Raw genomic sequence first — 20,570 nt, 5'->3', positions numbered from 1 at the left:
TTCTTTTATCCTTGCTTATTTCTGTTGCTCTTTTCCACAAAGAACATTATAAAATATGCGTTGTGGTTCCCTAAAGCCATCATGGTTTTCACTTAAAGTTTCAGAATTAAAATGCCACCTCTAAAGGGAGATATTGATACAATAATTATTCTTATCTTAAATATAAGCAGACTGCTGTGAGCCTGTAGAATCTAATGGAAAATGGCTGATTAATTCTGAAAACCTTTAGATTTGCTTCTCTTCAAGCAAAACACAGAATATATCCTTATTTCACAATATTTCTCAGATAATTTGCCTAACTCAACCTCTAGGCACAAGTAAAATGCCCTGAAACTTTTCAGATGGCATTTTCTCATTTATAAGCACTTTAATTTCTGTATTATCATATTTGGCATGATTTTGAATTCGGGACATTCATATGGGAAAGAACACAGAAGCAAATATGTTGTGCTGCCCTAGAGAGACCTGGGTTTTCTGTGTCATTAAAATTCAAGCAGTTTCCATTACTAGCTTATCAGCCAGTCTCAGAAAAAGTGGTAATTTAGATTAAGGTCTTTAGTTTATCATTCTTAATCTTTTTTAATAATTATACTATAGGGACGCCTGGGTGGCTCAGTTGGTTAAGCAGCTGCCTTCGGCTCAGGTCATGATCCCAGCGTCCTGGGATCGAGTCCCACATCGGGCTCCTTGCCCCGCAGGGAGCCTGCTTCTCCCTCTGACTCTGCCTTCCACTCTGTCTGCCTGTGCTCGCTCTCGCTCGCTGTCGCTCGCTCTCGCTCGCTCTCTCTCTGACAAATAAATAAATAAATAAATAAAAATAATTATACTATAAATGTGTCCCTAAATCATGTATAGTATTATTTTATGAGACTGGTCCATTTTCACACGTATGTCTACACTCTTGCAGAGACTGCTTTCAAAACTGGTATAACTTCTTTCAGGAGTAATTTCATAAACTCTAGTAAATTCAAAATCTGTAATCCTACAATCCAGGAATTTTCCCCCTGAGATTTATACTTAGCCTAGAGAATTTTTCTACATTTGAGTACAAGGAGACATGAACAATAATTCATCACATCGGTATTGTTTGTAAGCAACTGGAAACTGCCTGAATGTCCATCAATAAAAGAAAGAATAAATCTATTTTTGCCATATTTATAAATTATTACATTGAATTATATTGAAAATAAAATTCAGATCATGTCTGAATCTGGGGAAGCAGTTTCTCACTCAGTCTACATTAGCACCTAAAACCCAGTCTTTATACCAATCATTAAGTCAATTCTAAAAAGTAACCTTTTATCAAATGATTCATAGGTAATATTTTAATCGATTGTTCAATTTAGAGAGAACACAGAAGGTTATTTTGATCATGTTTAGTATGCAGCTCTTCCTTTAAATTAACTTGTAAGAGTATTATGGTATAAGAGCAACTTCCCTTGGGTTGATGGTCAGTCCCTTTGGAATGTGCCAACCCAAAGTATAACATAAAAACACCAGTGAGTCAGTAGTTTCAAGTATTTCAGCTTTCAAAGACTATCAAAAACCTTAAGCCCTTGTTGTAGGAATCTGAGCAGAAAAAGGGTTATATTTTCCTTAAGATTCTGAGGATAACCACTAAAGTATGTAATTGAGATATAAAAGGTTAAATAGCAATCTACACACCCAGACTGTAATGTTGACTAATTTTCCTAGTGAAAAGGAGATAAGAGATATGCTTCTCCCTCATTTTATAGGTGAAAAAGATGAAATTCAAACAAAACAATCAGAAAATCATTAATGAAATGCCAATAAGTACCTATCAAGAATTACTTTACAAATAGCATAGAGGACAAGGGAAGATGGAGAGGAGAAGGGAGTTGAGGGAAATTGGAAGGGGAGGTGAACCATGAGAGACTATGGACTCTGAAAAACAATCTGAGGGTTTTGAAGGGGGGCGGTGGGAGATTGGGGGAACCAGGTGGTGGGTATTAGAGAGGGCATGAATTGTATGGAGCACTGTGGTGCAAAAACAATGAATACTGTTATGCTGAAAAGAAATAAAAATCTTAAAAAAAGAAAGAAAATAAACATAGAAAGACAGGAAAAGAAAAGAATTACTTTAAATGTAAATGAACTAAGTGCTCTAATCAAACAACAAAGGACACAACAAAAGCACTTTTAAGAGGGAAGTGTCTAGCAAGGCAAAAGAAAAATCTCATATAAACAACCTAACCCTACACCTAGAAGAGCTAGAAAAAGAAAAAGTCTAAAGCTAGCAGAAGGAAGGAAATAGTAAAGATTAGAGCAGAAATAAACAAAATAAAGACTGAAAAAGTAATAGAAGAGATGAGTAAAACCAAGAGCTGGTTCTTTGAAAAGATAAAACTGATAAACCTTTAACCAAACTCATCAAGAAAAAAAGGACTCAAATAAATACAATCAGAAATGAAGGAGGAGAAATAAACACATTACAGAAATACTAAGGATTATAAGAAAATATTATGAAAAATCATATGTCAACAAACTGGACAACCTAGAAAACATGGATAAATTTCCTAGAAACATACAATCTCCCCCAAATGAATCAAGGATAGAAAATATGAACAGACTGATTACTAGCTGAATCGGTACTAAAAAACTTCCAAAAAACAAAAGTCAAGGATCAGATGACATCACAGGTAACTTCCACCAAACCTTTAAAGTAACAGGTTCTAGGGTACCTGGGTGGCTCAGTGAGTTAAATGCCTGGCTTTGGCTCAGGTCATGATCCTGGAGTCCTGGGACTGAGCCCTGCATTGGGCTCCCTGCTGAGTAGGAGCCTGCTTCTTCCTCTGCCCCTGCTCCTGCTCTCTATCTCAAATAAATAAATAAAATTAAAAAAAAATAAAGTAACAAGTTCTTCTGATACTACAGTGGTTTATTGCCTACATTTAAAAATATTTTAACTACAGTTGACACAGGATATTATATAATTTTCCCTGTCACTTATTTATTCCATAATTGGAAGTTTGTACCTATTAATCGCCTTCACCTATTTCACCACCCCCAACCCTGACGACCATCAGTTCTCTGTGTTTATGAATCTGTTACTGGTTTTTGTTTTTGTTTTTAATTTGTTCTGTCTTTTGGAAGTTTCTCTTCCTCTTATATTTTGGAATATTTGGGAAGAATAGCCATAAAAAAGAATGAAATCTTGACATCTGCAATGACACGGATGGACTTAGATAGTGTGATGATAAGTGAAAGAAGTCAGAGAAAAACAAATACCCTACAATTTCACGTCTACGTGGAACCTAAAAGACAAAAACAAATGAACAGAAAAAAACCAGAAACAGATTCAAAAATACATGGTTTTTAGAGGTGGGGAGGATGAGGTGGATGAATTAGGTGAAGGGGATTAGGAGATACAAACTTCCAGTTATGAAATAAGTAAGTGACAGGGATGAAAAGTACAGTCTTGGGAATATTGTCAATAATGTTATAATAACTTTGTATGGTGACACATGGTATCTACACCCATGGTAAGCACTTCATAATGTACATAATTACTGATCCACTATGTTGTGTGTCAAAAGTTCTATAATATGTCAATGGTGCTTCAATTAAAAATTTAAAAATGTAGGCAGTAAACCACAGCAGTATTAGCAGAAGCTCTTACTTTTTCTCCAACAGACATCACAGATATTTTCATATCACGTAACAGTTCTTGAACAGCTGTTTGTGCTTATCACTGGTTTGAAATTATAGAGTTTACTAGAACACCATTAGCTGTTGTTATGGAATGCATTAAAAAAGAAACAAATATTTAAGTATCACAATTATTTCTGAACATTTTGATAAAGTTTTTAAAAGAACTAAATTTTTTTTTTATAGAGTGCACAAAGCGGGTTAAGGGGGGGAGAGGCAGAGGGAAAGGGAAGAAAATTTTTTTGTTTGTTTTTAAAGATTTTATTTAGTTCAGAGAGAGAGAAGATACACAGGGGAAGTGGTAGAGCGAGAAGGAGAAGCTGGCTCCCCGCTGTGCAGGGAGCCTGACCTGGGGCTTGATCCCAGGATCATGACCTGAGCCCACGTGTAACTAACTGGGCCACCCAGGCGCCCCTTGAAGGAGAGAGTCTTTCCATCTCACGACAACGACACTGAGGATCATGACCTAAGCTGAGATCAAGAGTCCAAAGCTTAACCAACTGGGCTACCTCAGTACCCCAGGAACTGAGTTTAAAAAAAAAAAATGAAATTTTAAGAAAATTAAGACATACCCAAGGTTATACAAATATAAATGATTATATTTAAATGTATCATGGACTCCAGAATAATTAATTAAGAGCATACAAACAGTGCTCAAATAGTCTTATTTTTTAGTGGACAATATATTGTTTCACAGCCATGGTTTACCAACTGCCTTTCACATATCTGCGCCGATCTTGTGCGCTACTCTCCTAACAGGCTCTCAGAGCAGATGAGATGAGCTTAGCACTGACGTGCTTTACAGTCTGTAGGGAGATGACTTAATCAGATCAGCTCATGGTCTCCGAGCCTAACGGGACTGCACTTCATACCATCGAATCCGGGGTCCTCAAGTACACAGCTGCACACTGGAGTCCCTGGGGACTCAAAAAGCACTGAAGCCGAGGACCTGGTCCCTGAGATTCTGATCCGGTTGCTCTGGGGAGCAAGCCTTGTCATGGGATTTAGGTAGACAGAAAAATTGAGAGAGTTTCACTGTGAATGAGAACACGGTCACCCAAATCCTACCATTTTTTTATACTTGCTCATCACATATCAAATCATCTATCAGTTTCCTCTACTGAGCCACCAAACGATTTTTTCTTTTTTTTCTTGTTCATTCCAGAGTAAATGGCAGACATCATATACTTCCCAGAATGAGGTGTTTAAAAATTCCTCAAACGGTCATGTGTAGCTAAGCTGTGAACTACTTATTCAGATTTCAGCATTTCCACATGGAGCCGGTTATCAGCAGCAAACTTCCTGCCCACAGGCAGCAAGACAGTATCATCCCATTCACTTAAGTCTATTGCCTGTGAGTCCCAATTCCAGGGCTCTTTCCTTCCTTCTTTCTTTCTCTCTCTCTTTTTTTTTTTTTTTAAGATTTTATTTATTTATTTGACACAGAGAGAGAGATCACAAGAAGGCAGAGAGGCAGGCAGAGAGAGAGGTTGGGGGGAAGCAGGCTCCCCGCAGAGCAGAGAACCTGATGTGGGGCTCGATCCCAGGATACTGAAACCCTGACCTGAGCTGAAGGCAGAGGCTTTAACCCACTGAGCTACCCAGCTGTCCCCCAGGGTTATTTCTTTTTAAGAACATTATAAAATATCAGCAAAAAAGAGAGCGTGGGCTGTCTACATTCTCCATGAATGACCATGCAAGCATGAAACAATTATAATACAGCTTCAAATAGTCACAGAATGGGTTTTGGTTTCAAAATTTGGTTTCATAATTTCATACATATTCAGTATTACATTACAGATATGTGAATAGAAGTCACCTGGATTTTATTTAATAAGGCAACAAACTAGGGGGGGGGGCGTTCAAACACTTTGGTCCAAAGTTATAGAATTTCTCAAAACCTAGCAATATTTAGTAAGAAAACTGTTATTAAAAAAATTACATAACACAAATCAGAAAATAAAATCTCATACCTGGAGTTTTCCCTTTTCATAGGCCAGTTTATTTTTACTCTCAGTAATTTTTCCCAAGGCCTTTTCCACTTGCTGCTGGGCAAGCTGACAAAGCAAACACAGGTGTCAGCACTGAGGCATAAAACGGAATAACCACTTCTGAACAAGTATTTATACCTTAGCATTTCTACAGTGCCCAAACCAGGATACATATTTATTTGCCTCTGCTGCCTCTTAGCTCTTCCCTAGAGTGACCAGTACTTCTATACAACCTACCCCCAAATTATGCACATTCAATATAAAAATTTATATCCAATATTAAGCAACAGTAGGTTAACTATTACGGCCCTCTGAGTATTTGTCCTATCAGACCAGTATTTATGTCATACATAATTACACATATTTGGTACATTGTCTCTCAAAGTTTCTTTCCTTCTTTTTTTTTTTTTTTAAAGACAGAGAGCGCTTGAGAATGTGCAAGGGAGGAGCGAGAGCGTGCAAGCGGGGAGAGGGAGAGGGAGAGAATCGTAAGTAGGCTCGTGCGGAGCCCAGTATGGGGCTTGATCTCAAGATCTGAGATCATGACCTGAGCCTAAATCAAAAGTTGGATGTTTAGCAGCCATCCAGGTGCCCTGTTAAAGTTTCATTTTTAATCACTATGTGTGCTTCCTACTAATGCAAAGGAAAATATGTTTAAAAAGCATTCAGACCCAATAAAGTATTGGTTTCAAAGTAACCTAAGAGAGCTATAGATTGTTATCAATAAAAAGGAGATTAATAGCGATATATTATCATAAAATTAATCAATTTTCTGTCAGTGGAAATTCCCCTTTCCTACAATACTTCTATTTTGGAAACTGAAGTAAAAATATTCCATTAACACAACATTTGGGATTATGTTTTGACCAAGTCTTCAGCAAAAATAAATGATAAGGGTGGCCACTGATGTTACAAAAACAAAGATATACCATAATCATAAAAACTCAGTTATTTAAAATTCAATTCTAAATTCTACAAATTGAGGTACCCAATGTATAGTAAAGAGCAGATTTGGTGTATAAAACACCAAGAACTAGACTTAACCTAAAATATGCTAGCTGTAACAAACAGAGGAAACTGCTTGCCTTTTTGGAATATGAAAAAGGTTTTTTTTGTAGTAACTTTAGATGATCTGCGTCTCTTATATCCAGGAATTTTTAAAATAATGGTACTTTGACCTCAATAAAATTCCCTCTTTTAAGCAAAGGCATAAGAAATTCTATTAATCTTTTAAATATGCTTTAAAAATAATTTTTCTTTCTTTGGTCACCTAGCAAAATCAAAATGTGATTCATATTTGACACAAGGTCCTTTATTTAAATTCACAACAAACAAAAAAGAAATTATTCTAGTTGCCAAAGGAAAGCAGATATTAAGGCAATAATTTAAATTATTTTTTCCAGACTATTTAAATAGGCCTTATATTTAAGAGAATCAGTGGGAGACCAGAAATTAGAGAGCACTTGAATGAGTGATTATCTTGGATTCTGAGTTGTGAAAGGCGAAAAAGAGATTAACCTTTGCTTAAATAATCTTGTCAATATACTATATAAATTATTAATATGCGAAGCAAAATAAAAATTGAAGAATCACTTAAGAACCATACAAAGAAAAATGCTAATGGTTAGAATATGCATTTTAACTGATTCAAAGATTTCACTCTTTGGAAAAAGCAGGAAGCAAACAGAATTATCTTAAGATATAAAAGACAGGTTGACAAGGATTCAATTGTAAATCTCCCCCATTTTCATCATTCCTCACTATGGTTCCCTGTGTTAAGAGACTTAAATTGTACCATCCTTAAAGGCTGAAATAATAGAAATAAACCCAAAATCAGTGTGAAGGAGGAAAAAAAAAAACTGTTTAAACATGGATAAAGTATGCTAAGCTCTTGTGATGAGCACTTTACATACAGTATGACATTTACTCCTCATGTCCTGGCAAGACATATGACCCTCCTTATATTCTACTGAATTAATCTTTCTTAAATACCTATTATGTATTAGGTACTATGTTAGGTAAGGGAGTATAAAGATAAGTAACTATAGTTCTTGCATTAGAAGAGAGTGAAGGCAGATACATAATTCTAATCAATGAAATTATTATTTTGATATGTACGAGAACAGTGTGCTGTAGGAAACCCATGGTTAGGAGGGATCCTCTTAGTGCCAAAGGCCCTAAAGTTTAAGGCTTGCACAAGTCACACAGTCAATGGAACCAAGCGTTGAAACCAGGTTTGTCTGAGTTCAAATCACAGGTGTGGCATATACAGCACATACTCATAAGCATTCTCTCCAAAATCCAGGAAGAAGTTATACTAGAAGGCAGCTTTTATTGAGAATTTCAAGTGTTAATTCCCAAAGAACAAAAATACACTGCCAACATTGAATGGTGATAGGTTTAATGATACTGTTGAGATTAAAAAAAACAAACAAACAAAATCCCAAATCCTGACACCTCAACTTCATTTCTCAAGACTCATACCACCAAATGGTAGGGCTTCTGGGCAGGCATGGTCAGAGAAAATTCTATGAAGAAGCACAAAACTGCAAGGCGGAATTGAGGTGTGGTTTATTACTGGGAGACCTTAAGAGGTGCTATGAGCAGGAAAGAATCAACACTGACTGATCGAATCATTGTCAGGATCTGTCAAAATCACTACTAGGATGAGGCCACAGGCCTACTCACCGGCAGTGGGGCATGAAAGAATCAGGCAGACTGAGATGTGGTCGTCAGAGGGACCAGAAGCAGGTGGGTTGATAAGCCCAGCTGATGCATGGCCAATGAGCAAGTAGTGGACATGGATAAATCTTTAAACTTGGGGGTGGGAATATTGGTCTGAGATAGTATGAGGAATTAGAACTAATGCAACTTGTTGCTGTAATAGCAACTTAAAGGCTTTTTTTCTGGGATGGCTCAGATACTAAAAGTTCAGTAAATGGTAGTTATCTGCTACATGCTTTACAAGATTAACATACTTAATCCTTAACTTCCTAATAAAGGTATTAATTTCCCTACTTTGACAGATTAAGAAACTGAGGATCTGAGAGGTCACAGCCAAAATTGAAACACAGGCAGTCTGACTCTAAAGCTATGAAAATGTACTGGATTTAGAATTACTCTCTAGGTTTTCATAATTGAAGTAATGAGAAGCTTATGATAGAAGTTGAAAGAATTTAACTCAGATTAAGAGAGACTCACATGGGGGCCATCTCTGCAATTTTCAAAGGTGATCAGCATGCTATAGAAACAATTATTTTTTCAAGTACTCAAAAGCACACAGGAAAACTTATTAGTTGTTTAACAAAATGATCATCTCTTTAAATACCCTTCACTGAGAGAGGTTTTGTGAACTCTACCATTTATTTGTTATGCACTGACCTTGTCAAACAGCTTTTAGAAATTGTACTTATTACTGATTGCCTAATGGAACTCTTAGACAAAGAAAAGAAAAATTTAAGTTTCTTCCTCATAATTTATGATAGAGAAAATATTTTTTTTAAAGATTTTATTTATTTATTTGAGAGACGAAGATCACAAGAAGGCAGAGAAGCAGGCAGAAAGAGAGGAGGAAGCAGGCTCCCTGCTGAGCAGACAGCCTGATGCAGGGCTTGATCCCAGGACCCTGGGATCATGACCTGAGCTGAAGGCAGAGGCTTTAACTCACTGAGCCACCCAGGGGCCCCAGTAGAGGAAATATTTTTAAGCATTATAAATATTTGTGCTTTTCAGTATTATATAGATCATCTGTGGAGGCAGATATTTAATAGTTGCCTTAAATTCTTGTTTTCTTAAATCTCTTATTGTTTAAGTACTCATAAGGCTCTCTGTTATATTTAGCCTGAGTTACTCAGGACTTAATAATAATTATTAAAACACCAATAAATGAAGAAAACCCATCTTCTGACTTTGATTTTTAAATTCTTAATTCTTAATTTAGACTGACCTTTTTATACCCACCCCATTGTAATCAGAAGTGACTTGCCGAAGTTCTAGGGAAGCCATTTGTTCTGCCAGGTGTTTATTCTTTTCCTCTAGAATGCGCAGGTTTTGGGTTAGTGCATTTATATTTATCTTTGAAACAAAAAAGGGGAAAAGAAATCTATTTATGCTAGATTCAAAAATATTACCTTATTTTAAAAATGACATTTTAAACTGTAATTTAGAGCTTATTGCATGAACAAGTCCTCCTGTCTCTAAATGCAGGGATTTGTAGTCTGATAGCTCTATAATTTTGTAAACTTTTTTCTTTTCTTTTAAAAATTTTCAGCTTTTTTAGTTGTCTTCAGCAGGACGGCTATGACAAATTACATCACTCACATTTACTAGAAGTAGAAAATCTCTGGAACTTGGTATTTACTTATATATTAATTTCAGCTTATGAATATAGATGCAGAAAGTCTCCACCAAACACTAGTAAAATGAATTCAGCAATATATAAAAAGGATAACAAGTCAGGACTATTTATCCCAGTAATACAAAGCTTGTCAAACATTCAAAATTAATTAGTATAATTCACTATATTAATAGATTAGAGAAGAAAAGATGTTAATAACTCTATTACCCATAGCTCAAAAATTTATAGTAAAATAAAGAATAAGGGGATTTAAAAAGTACACTAGAAATATCTTCTTAACAAAGGCGGCAGCAGTAATGGAGAGAGGAATAAGAAACATATGACATGAAAAATAAGTATAGTGGCAGATGTAAATCCTATCATTAATTATGATAAATATAAATGGATTAAACACCCCACCAAAAAAAGGAGACAGGCAAAATGAATTTTTTAAAAGATCCAACTATATGCTGTTTATAAAAGACACATTTTTAGATTCAAAAACACAAATGGGTTGAAAGAAAAAGAATGGAAAAAAAATATCATGTGAACAGTAACCTGAAAAGAGCTGGAGTGGTTAGACAAAATAAACAAAAATGTGTGAGATAAAGAAGGCCTTTTATCATAATGGTTTATAAGAAATAAGTGTGGTCACTCAGATGACCAAAATGTATGTCGCAGATATATGTGGCCTTCATTTACAGTTCCTGAGAACTGTGGAACAGAGCCATAACGGTGAAATGTGTTCCTGTTATTAATGAAGGTGACTTCTGGTCCCCACCCAAGCATAGGGGCTGATTGCCAGGAGGACCAACCATGTGATTAGTGGGTTGGAACTTTCAGTCCTAGTCCCTAACCTCCATGGAGGGAAGAGGGACTGAAGACTGAATCAGCTAATGGTCAATGACTTAGTCAGTCATGACTATGCAGTGAAGCCTCCATAAACCCCCCAAAGGACCGAGTTCTATGAGCTTCTGGGTTGTGAACACATGGAAATTAGGGATAGTGGTGCCCCTGGAGAGGTATGGAACTCACTGCTATTTCCCCATACTTCGTCCTATGTTATCTCTTCATCTGGCTGTTGATTTGTATCATTTATCATATCCTTTCATAAACTGGTAAATGTATCTCCGTAAGTGCTGTGAGCCACTTTAACAAATTAAAAGAATCTAAGGAGGAGATTGTTGGAACCTCCAATCTATAGCCAATAGGTCAGAAGCACAACAGCCTGGTGTTAACAACCTGGAGCGTGCAACTTGTATCTGAAGTAGGAGTTCAAGAGTGGGAGCAGTTCTGTAGGACTGAACTTGTCCTACAGGTCGTGTAGGACTAAATGCTATTTCTGGGTAGTAGTGTAAGAATTGAGTACAATTCTTGGACACTTTGCTGGTATCCAAAATCTGTTTGGTGTTATGTGTGTGGGAACCCCCCCACACACACATGTTGTAATTGGGTCCAGAAACTTAAAAAAGACATTACATATTGAAAAAAGGGTCAATACATCAAGAAGATATAACATTTATAAATATATGTGCCTCTAACAACAGAGTCCCAGTGTAAATGAAGCAAAAACTAACAGAATTAAAGGTAGAGAAAAATGATTCAACATAGCTGGGCACTTTAATATCCCACTTCCAGTAATGAATAGAAAAATTAGAAGATCAGTGAGGAGACATAACTTGAAAAACACTATGAAGAACTGGACATCTATAGAAAACTCCTTCCAACAATAGCAGAATACCATTTTTCTCAAGAGCACATACAACATTCTCCAGAATGTTCCATATGTTAAGCCATAGAACAACTCTCAATATATTTGAAGGACTGGAATTATACAAAATATGTTCTCCAACCACAATGAAATAAAATTGGAAATTAATGAAAGAAGGAAATTTGGGAGGGTCACATATATGAGAAAATTAAACAACAAACTTATAAATATCAAATGAGTCAAAAAGAAAATCACAAGGGAAGTTAAGGATACTTTGAGTTGAATGAAAATGAAAACATGACAAAATGTATAGTATGCAGCTAAAGCAGTGCTTAGAGGGAAATTTATAGCTGTAGACACCAATGTTAAAAAAGAAGAAATAAACCAACAACCTAAGCTACTCTCTTAAGAAACTAGAAAAGGAACAAATTAAACCTAAGCAAGCAGAAGGAAGAAAATAATGAGGATTAGGGCAGAAACAAAAGGCAGAATAGAGAAACAACAGACATGATTGCTAAAACCAAAAGCTGGTTCTTTGACAAGATGAACAAAATGGACAAACCTTTAGCTATATTACCAATAATAAAAAGACACAAATTACTGAAACTGGGAATGAAAGAAGGAACATTACACTGAATATAAAGAAATGAAGAAAAGGAGCTACTCTGAACAATTGTATACCAATAAATTAGAAAGCCTCGGTGATACGGGAAAATTCCTAGAAAGACCAAACTACTGAAACTGACTAAATAAAGAAGTAGAAAATGTGAATAGGCCTTTAATAAATAAAGAGACTCAATTAATAATAAAAATTAAAAAGAAATAAAATTTAAAACTCCCCACAAAAAAAAACCTAGAACTATGGTGAATTCTACAAACATTTAAAGATGAATTATCAGGAGCACCTGGGTGGCTCAGTGGATTAAAGTCTCTGCCTTCAGCTCAGGTCATGATCTCAGGGTCCTGGGTTTGAGCCCCACATCAGGCTCTCTGCTCAGCGGGGAGCCTGCTTCCCTTCCTCTCTCTCTGCCTGCTTCTCTGCCTACTTGTGATCTCTGTCTGTCAAATAAATAAATAAAATATTTTTTAAAAAGATGAAATATCATTAATCCCTCAAAAACTCTTCCCAAAAATAGAATGGGTGGGAACATTTACCAAATCATTTTAAGAGGGCACTATTACCTTGATACCCAAACCAAAGACATCATAAGAAAACTATAAAATAATATCCCATATTTATAACAATTCAAAAATCCTCAAAAAGGTGTTAGCAAGCCAAATGAAACAATATAAAAAGGATTACACTCATGAGCAAGTAAAAGTTATCCCCCAAATGAAAGCTTGGTTCAACATTTGAAATCAAACAATGTAAAATAATCTACCAGATTATCTCGATAGCATAGAAAACGCAATTGACAAAATTCAACATACTTTCATGATAAAAACTATCCAAATTAGGAATAGAAGAGAATCTTCTCATCCTGCTAAAGGGCATTTAGAAAAAGCCAAGAGCTAATACTGTACTTAACAGTGACAGATTGAAATCTTTCCCCCTAAAATCAGGAACAAGACAAGGATGTCTGTCTGCTCCAACATTTCTACTCAGCATTATAGTGGAGATTCTACTGAAGGCAATTACACAAGAAAAAGAAAGAAAAGGCAGTGGAATGTGAAAGGAAGAAATAAAACTCTCTCTATTTTCAGATGATACATTCTTATAGAGAAAAAAATATAAGGTATTATGATTATTGCAAAAGTCCCCTAATCTACAGATTCAAGGCAAACTCTATCAAGATTATAGCTGCCTTTTTTGCAAAAATGGAAAAGCTGACTCTAAAATTCATATAGAAACATAAGTATTCAGAATTGTCAGAACAATCTTGGTGGGGGGGGGAGACAAAGTTGGAGGACTCATGCATCTTGATTTCAAAACTTGCTACAAAGCTACAGTAATCAAAACTGTGTGGTTCTGACATATGAAAGACATACAGACCAGTGGAACAGAATTGAGAGTCTAGAATAAACCCATACATCTATGGTTAATTGCGTTTTGACAAGGGAGTCAAGACTATTCAAAAGAAAGAAGAGCTTTTCAACAATGGTGCTGGGACAACTGGATAACCACAGGCAAAATAATTAAGTTGAACCTCTACCTCAACCCATATATGAACAAAGACCTATATATGTAAAACTATAAAAAATCTTAGAATAAAAAACTGTTAATTTTTGTGACCCTGGATTAGGCAAGTTTCTCAAATGTGACATTTAAAGCATAAGCAACAACAACAAAAAAAGTAAATTGAACATAATAAAAATCTAAAAATTTAAAAACAGAACCCAGAGAATGGGAGAAAAATATCTGCAAACCACATATCTGATAGGGTCTACGATCTAGAATATATAAACTCTTTTTAACTAAACAATTAAAAGACAAACCAGTTTACAATGAGCTACTGATCTGAATAGACATTTCTCCAAAGAAGATATACAAATGGCCAATGAGCACATAAAAAGATACTCAACATCAGTAGTCATTAGGGAGATGCAAATCTAAACCACACGGTACCTCTTTTCACATCTACTAGGATGGTTATTATTAAAAAACAAAAAAACAGGAACCTCTGCAAAGATGGCAGAGGAGTAAGGGACCCTATTTTTAACTAGTCCCTGAATTGAGTGGATATCTACCAGAATATTCTGTACACCCATGAAATCAGCCTCTGATGTAAGAAGATACACCTAGATTTCTACAAACAGAATACCCCAGGTGGTTGGTCTTTGAGGTATGAACCAGGGAACCATCACACACACACAAAGAGTGAATTATTACTCATCCATAAAATGAATGAAAGGGATGAAATATTGCTATGTACAACATGGATGAACCCCAAAAGTGTTATGCTAAGAAGGCAGATACAAAAGATCACATATTGTATGAATATATGAAATATCTAAAATAGGTAAATCTATACAGATGGAACGCAGATTAGTGGCTGTTAAAGTTAGGGGAAGAGGGGAATAGGGAGTAATTAGTTAATGGGTACAGAGTTTCCTTTTGGGGTGATGAAAATGTTTTGGAACTAGAAGAGTTAGTGGTTATACAACATTGTAAGTATACAAAATGCCACTGAATTGTTCACTTTAAAGTGTATGATTTTCTTTTATGTGAATTTCACCTTAATTGAAAAAAACACAATGAGATATTTCCTAGCGACTTGGATGGGTATATTAATTTTTTAAGAAGTAGACAATAACAGATGTAGGTGAAGATATGAAGATATTTGAATCCTCATACACTGCTGGTGGGATTGTAAAATGGTGTAGCTATTTATAAAAACACTCTGGTAGATTTTCAAAATGACAGCATTATCCTAAGACCCAGTTTTACTCCCACAGAATCAAAAACATATGCTCACATAAAAAAAAATGTACACAAATGTTCATAGCATTATTCTTCACAGCCAAAATAATGGGAACCACCTGAATGTCTATCAGCTGATGAATGGCTAAATGAAGAGTGGTATAGTCACACAATATAATACTACCCAGCCATAAAAAGGAATGAGATACTGACATATATTACAGTATGGATAAACCTTGAAAACATTAACCTAGTAAAGAGGCCAAACATAAAAGGACACACACCGGTTTACTCCATTCATATGAAATGTGGGAATAGACATACCCATGTAGACAGAAAGTAGAACAGTGGTTGCCAGAGGCTGGAGGCAGACCAGAATGGGGAGGGACTGCTAATGGGTACCAGGTTTCTTCTTGGTGATAAATAGTTTCTGGAATTAGATAGTGGTAATCTATAAAGAACTGCTCAAACTCAACACACACAAAACAGATAATCATGTCAAAAAATGGGCAGAAGACATGAACAAACACTTCTCCAGTGAAGACATACAAACAGCTAACAGACACACACAAAAAATGTTCATCATCACTAGCCATCAAGGAGATTCAAATCAAAACCACATTGAGATACCACCTTACACCAGTCAGAATGGCCAAAATCAACAAGACAGTAAACAACACGTGTTGGAGAGGATGTGGAGAAAGGGGAACCCTCTTAAACTGTTGGTGGGAATGCAAGTTGGTGCAGCCACTTTGGAAAACAGTGTGGAGATCCCTTAAGAAATTAAAAATAGAGCTTCCCTATGACCCTGCAAGTGCACTACTGAGTATTTATCCCAAAGATACAGATGTAGTGAAAAGAAGGGCCATCTGTACTCCAATGTTCCTAGCAACAATGGACACAGTCACCAAACTATAGAAAGAACCAAAATGCCCTTCAATGGACGAATGGACAAGGAAGATGTGGTTCATATATACAATGGAGGATTATGCCTCCATCAGAAAGGATGAATACCCAACTTTTGTAGCAACACGGACGAGACTGGAAGAGGTTATGCTGAGTGAAATAAGTCAAGCAGAGAGAGTCAATTATCATATGGTTTCGCTTATTTGTGGAGCATAAGGAATAAAATGGGGGGCATGGGGAGATGGAGAGGAGAAGGGAGTTGGGGGAAATTGGAGGGGGAAACGAACCATGAGAGACTATGGACTCTGAAAAACAATCTGAGGGTTTTGGAGGTTGGGTGAGCCTGGTGGTGGGTATTATGGAGGACACGTACTGCATGGAGCACTAGGTGTGGTGCATAAACAATGAATTCTGGAACACTGAAAAGAAATTAAAAAAAAATTTTTTTAAGTGGTAATGTTTGCACAGACTTTTGAATAAACTAAGAAACCACTGAACTGTATATTTTAAGGAGGTGAATTTATAGTGTATTAATTACATCTCAATAATAAAATGTACTAGATCAGACAATCCATCTGAAAATAAAATGAACCTTGCATGATATATGAAAATTAACTAAAAACAGACCATTGACCTAATATAAGATCTAGAACCATATAACTTCTAGAGAACAAAAAGGAAAATCTTTGTGATTTTAGGTTAGTCAAAAATTTCTTAGATAGGACACAAAGGGTATGATCCAAAAATAAAAAATTTGACAAGTTGGATTTTATCAAAATGTGAACTTCTGCTCTTTGAAAGAGCATGAAAAAACAAGGCAAAAAATGGGAGAAAAATATGTAAAGCACTTGGAAGATCTGCACATAAACAAAAAGTATGAACTTTTTTTATGTAAGAATCAACATGAGAATATTTTTAAAATCCCTGAAAAATCAATTAATAAGAAAACAAATGGAATTTAAATGGTTAAAATATTCAGAGACACTTAAACTTGTGAATAACCAATAAGCAGATGAAAAGATGCTCAATATTATTAATCACTAGAGAAATGCAAATTATGCCACAATGATATGCCAGTCTACATCAGCAGTTAGAATGGCCAAGACTCAAAGAACCAACGCTACCATGTGCTGGCGAGAATGCAGTGAGAGTAGAACTCTTCTACAGTATTGACAGAAGGCAAGATAGTACATATTCTTTGGAAAATAGCTGCTGAATTGTTTGTCAAATATGTATTTCCCATAGGATCTAGAATTCCAACTCCAGATAATTAGCCAAGAGAAATAAAAATACGTGTTCAGATGTGAACATTTTATAGGCTTTATTCATAATTGCCAAATGTCCTTCAAGTGGCAAATGGACAAAGAAATTGTGATATACCCGTATCATGGAACACAAACAGCTGAAACACACGACAAGAACATGGGAGAACTTCGAATGTCTTTCACTAAACAAAAGAAGCCAGACTCAAAGTGTTACACTTTATATGATTCCATTTATAGGATATTCTGGGAAAGACATAACTATAGGAACAGATGCACAGGCCAGTGGTTGCCAAAGGATGGTGGTACAAGACGTTAAAGATAAAGAGGTATGAGGGACCTTCCCAAGGTGATAAAAGTGTTCTGTATTTTGATGTGTTGGCCAAAATTCACAGAACTGTACGCTAAAAAAAGGGTGAATTTCACTATGTATAACTTAATAAGCCTGACTTCAGAAAAACATAGCTTTACAATAAACACACATTTGAAAAATATCAAATCAGACCCCCCCAAAACATAGGACTCAGTATAAGCATTACCATTTGGTCTAAGAGAACCTCTCTTTCAGCCCCATGAACTCACACCTTGCCTACGTTCAGACAAATAAAATTAGACAAGCGAAATGATTCTATGTTTTAATCAAAGACACAGAACATTTGCCTTCGCCATGTAACATTCCCTACATTCAAGCGAAAAGCATTCATGAATTTAATAGTATCCACCAATTTTCCAAATTTTAAAAAGCATATTTGAGGGCAAACTGACACCAGCAAGTCCTCACCATGGGAAGTAAGCTTTTTAAAAAGATTCTTAGGTTGGACGATTTTTCAAATCACTAGAGCTTAGTCACTAAACCACTGATTACATGTCAGAGAGGTGAACTATATATATCAGAGCTTGGGCTCAGAAACTTCTTAAATTACAGGTTCACACATATATGGTTCTGGTAACATGAATACTATTTAATAGGGCCAGAAGCCAAGAAGCAATCAAGGATCAATGGTTATACAGACACATGTCGCAGAATTTACCATCTGGGGTAGGCTAATTCTCCCTGACGCTCCAGATGATTCCGGATGACAGTGATACATAACCTTTATGTTTTTCAAATTTTGGAAACACAAACAGCAATGCTTTAAAGACCGGCTTTTGTTTTATTTTAATAAGAGTATTTGTGTCTCTGGCCATTCTATCTTTTTAGAACCCAGGAGAGAGTATCTTACAGATGAGTGACAAGTGCTAACAGGTACTTAGGAAGCCTAAGTTGGCTTTTTAAAAAACAAAACAAAACAAAACAGCACTGTCAACAATGATCTCTTTGCCTCCCAAAGGGCCATTGAGGGACTTCCTGGCTAAAATACTGAGTGAACACTAGGGCCAGAGGCTGTCGTGACTCAGTGGCCAACACCAGATGCTTGAACGCGGCCCAGCAGCAGCCCTGTGCTGGCGCGGCTGGAGCTGTGACCCGAGCAATCTGCGGTGCACCCACCTCAGTAGCTTCTTTCCCCCTCCACATTCTGGTAATCAACTGAATAACCCATCTCCTCAGTAAAATAAGCTCATACAGGAGGCAGAGATACAGAAGGAAACACAGTGAAATATCAACAAATAAAATGCGGAATACCTTGTTTTTGGCTAATTCCTTTTCCAAATTGCATTTTTCTTGCGCTATTTCTTTCTCTGTTTTATCAACCTGCCCAAGGAGGGGAAACAAAGAAAGGCTCAGTGTCAGCACGGCCGGCAGGCTCTACTACAGCAGACACACCCTGCTCACGGATACCTACACTGCCGAGATAGCACATCCTCTCAGAAAAGGGGCCACTCAGGGAGTCTCTGAGGCAGAGCAGACTTCACAAATAGCCCTGAAATTAGAAAGACACGTCTGCACGTCAGACTCTGCGGGTTCCTTCCTCAGCAGGAAGACAGAGCTGCTCCCCCTTAACCTCCACTGTCCCATGCCTTCAGGGGAAATCAGCTTTTTAAATCTAACGCCTTTGCTACCATGAGGATATGTGAGCCACTAGTTAATGCTGTGCAAGGGCGGGCTGTTTGGCACAGTCTACATCACATGCTACCGGACAGAGATTAGCCACCTCAAGATTTCTTTAATGGGCAACTCAGACTAACTGCATCTGGGCTGTATTTCTTATCTTTGGCACTTAAAATAGTTTTAAAACAAGATCACCACCACAACCAGGAGGTAACATAAATCTGCTGCTACCCACCTCTCCCTGAAATCTTTCTTTCTCCTCCAGCAGAGACTTCTTCTCCTGGATTGATGCTTCCAGTTCACCGCGCAGTCTTGCAATAGTTGTTTCTAGCAGCTCCTTCTGCAAGGCTGTCCTCCTCTCCGCGTCCTGTGCTTTCTGGGTACACTGATTATGCTCAAGGATTAAATGGTCCCTGTAAGAAGAGAACGAGGAGACATGAGCGTTGACTGAGAGTTCTTTATTTAATAGACCCCCGTTCTCCCAGAACACGCTGGCTGAGAGCAGTTGCCAAAACGTTCTAACAAAACTAGTTCCTTGAGGGCAAAGTCTTTATTTTATCTTTGTGTCTGGCCCAAGAAATGCAGAATTAAACGTTTCCATTAAAGACAAGAAATACAAATGCAAGAACAAAAGATACAGAAGAAGTTGCCTAGTTTACTTACAGATGTGTTTGGAGTTGGATTTTCTCATTCTGAACAGTCTCTAGCTCCTTAGTGATACTGGCATGGGCTGCATCCAGGAGTAGGTTTTGTTCTTGAAAAGTCTGCGTCATCATTTTCTTCTCTACCTGAGTTTTGGAAGTAATATTAAAAGCTGAGTGCCAGGAAGTCATTTAATAGGGTGCCACTGAAAATGACTGATCAAAGATAGTGACTTAGCTTTGAGAGATACATTTTTATATACATAAAACCTCTTTTTAAAGAATTTAATGTTCAGGTTTCTCTTTGTCCCCACTCTAACCTGACCACAATTCTGTCATTTTATAGCTCTACCAGCCAACAGTGAAGATGCATTATTTACCCAGGCTGCTGCAAAATTTATAAAACTCTTAACATGAATGTATTTTTAGATATAAAATTCTACTAGGAATATTTTGGTACTTCAAAATTGTAATATAATACATATTTTTAAAAACAACATCAATATGTATAAAGTGAAAAGATCTCTTCACTTACACTCCCCCTCCTTTAAAATAATCCCACTTCTCCAGGGGCAATCATGTTAATAATTTGCTGTGAACTCATTTGAAAATATTTGAAATTGCACTCAGCTACTATTACAGATGCACTATATGGGAATACCTAGGAGATATTGTGGGTTCACTTCCAGACCACCACAATAAA

General features: G+C 36.5%; 1 protein-coding gene across 7 annotated transcripts in view; it reads right to left on the bottom strand.

The window, feature by feature from the left end:
- Positions 1 to 20,570, bottom strand: part of CCDC150 (coiled-coil domain containing 150) — a 78,975-nt gene that overhangs the window by 27,137 nt on the left and 31,268 nt on the right. For 4 of the 7 annotated variants that reach the window (XM_059393102.1, XM_059393103.1, XM_059393104.1 and 1 more), the window contains 5 exons: positions 19,890 to 20,014; positions 19,462 to 19,639; positions 18,861 to 18,929; positions 9,621 to 9,734; positions 5,643 to 5,726 (listed from right to left, as the gene is read on the bottom strand). In XM_059393102.1, the coding sequence (XP_059249085.1) occupies positions 5,643 to 5,726; positions 9,621 to 9,734; positions 18,861 to 18,929; positions 19,462 to 19,639; positions 19,890 to 20,014 (570 nt within the window). The remainder of the gene's footprint in view (positions 1 to 5,642; positions 5,727 to 9,620; positions 9,735 to 18,860; positions 18,930 to 19,461; positions 19,640 to 19,889; positions 20,015 to 20,570) is intronic. The other 3 variants (XM_059393106.1, XM_059393107.1, XM_059393108.1) reach the window with 2 other exon arrangements.

This window comes from Mustela nigripes, chromosome 3, assembly GCF_022355385.1.
Source record: "Mustela nigripes isolate SB6536 chromosome 3, MUSNIG.SB6536, whole genome shotgun sequence".
Classification (NCBI taxonomy): domain Eukaryota; kingdom Metazoa; phylum Chordata; class Mammalia; order Carnivora; family Mustelidae; genus Mustela; species Mustela nigripes.
Note: the sequence above shows the minus strand (reverse complement) of the source record. Positions and strands in the feature narration are given on the sequence as shown.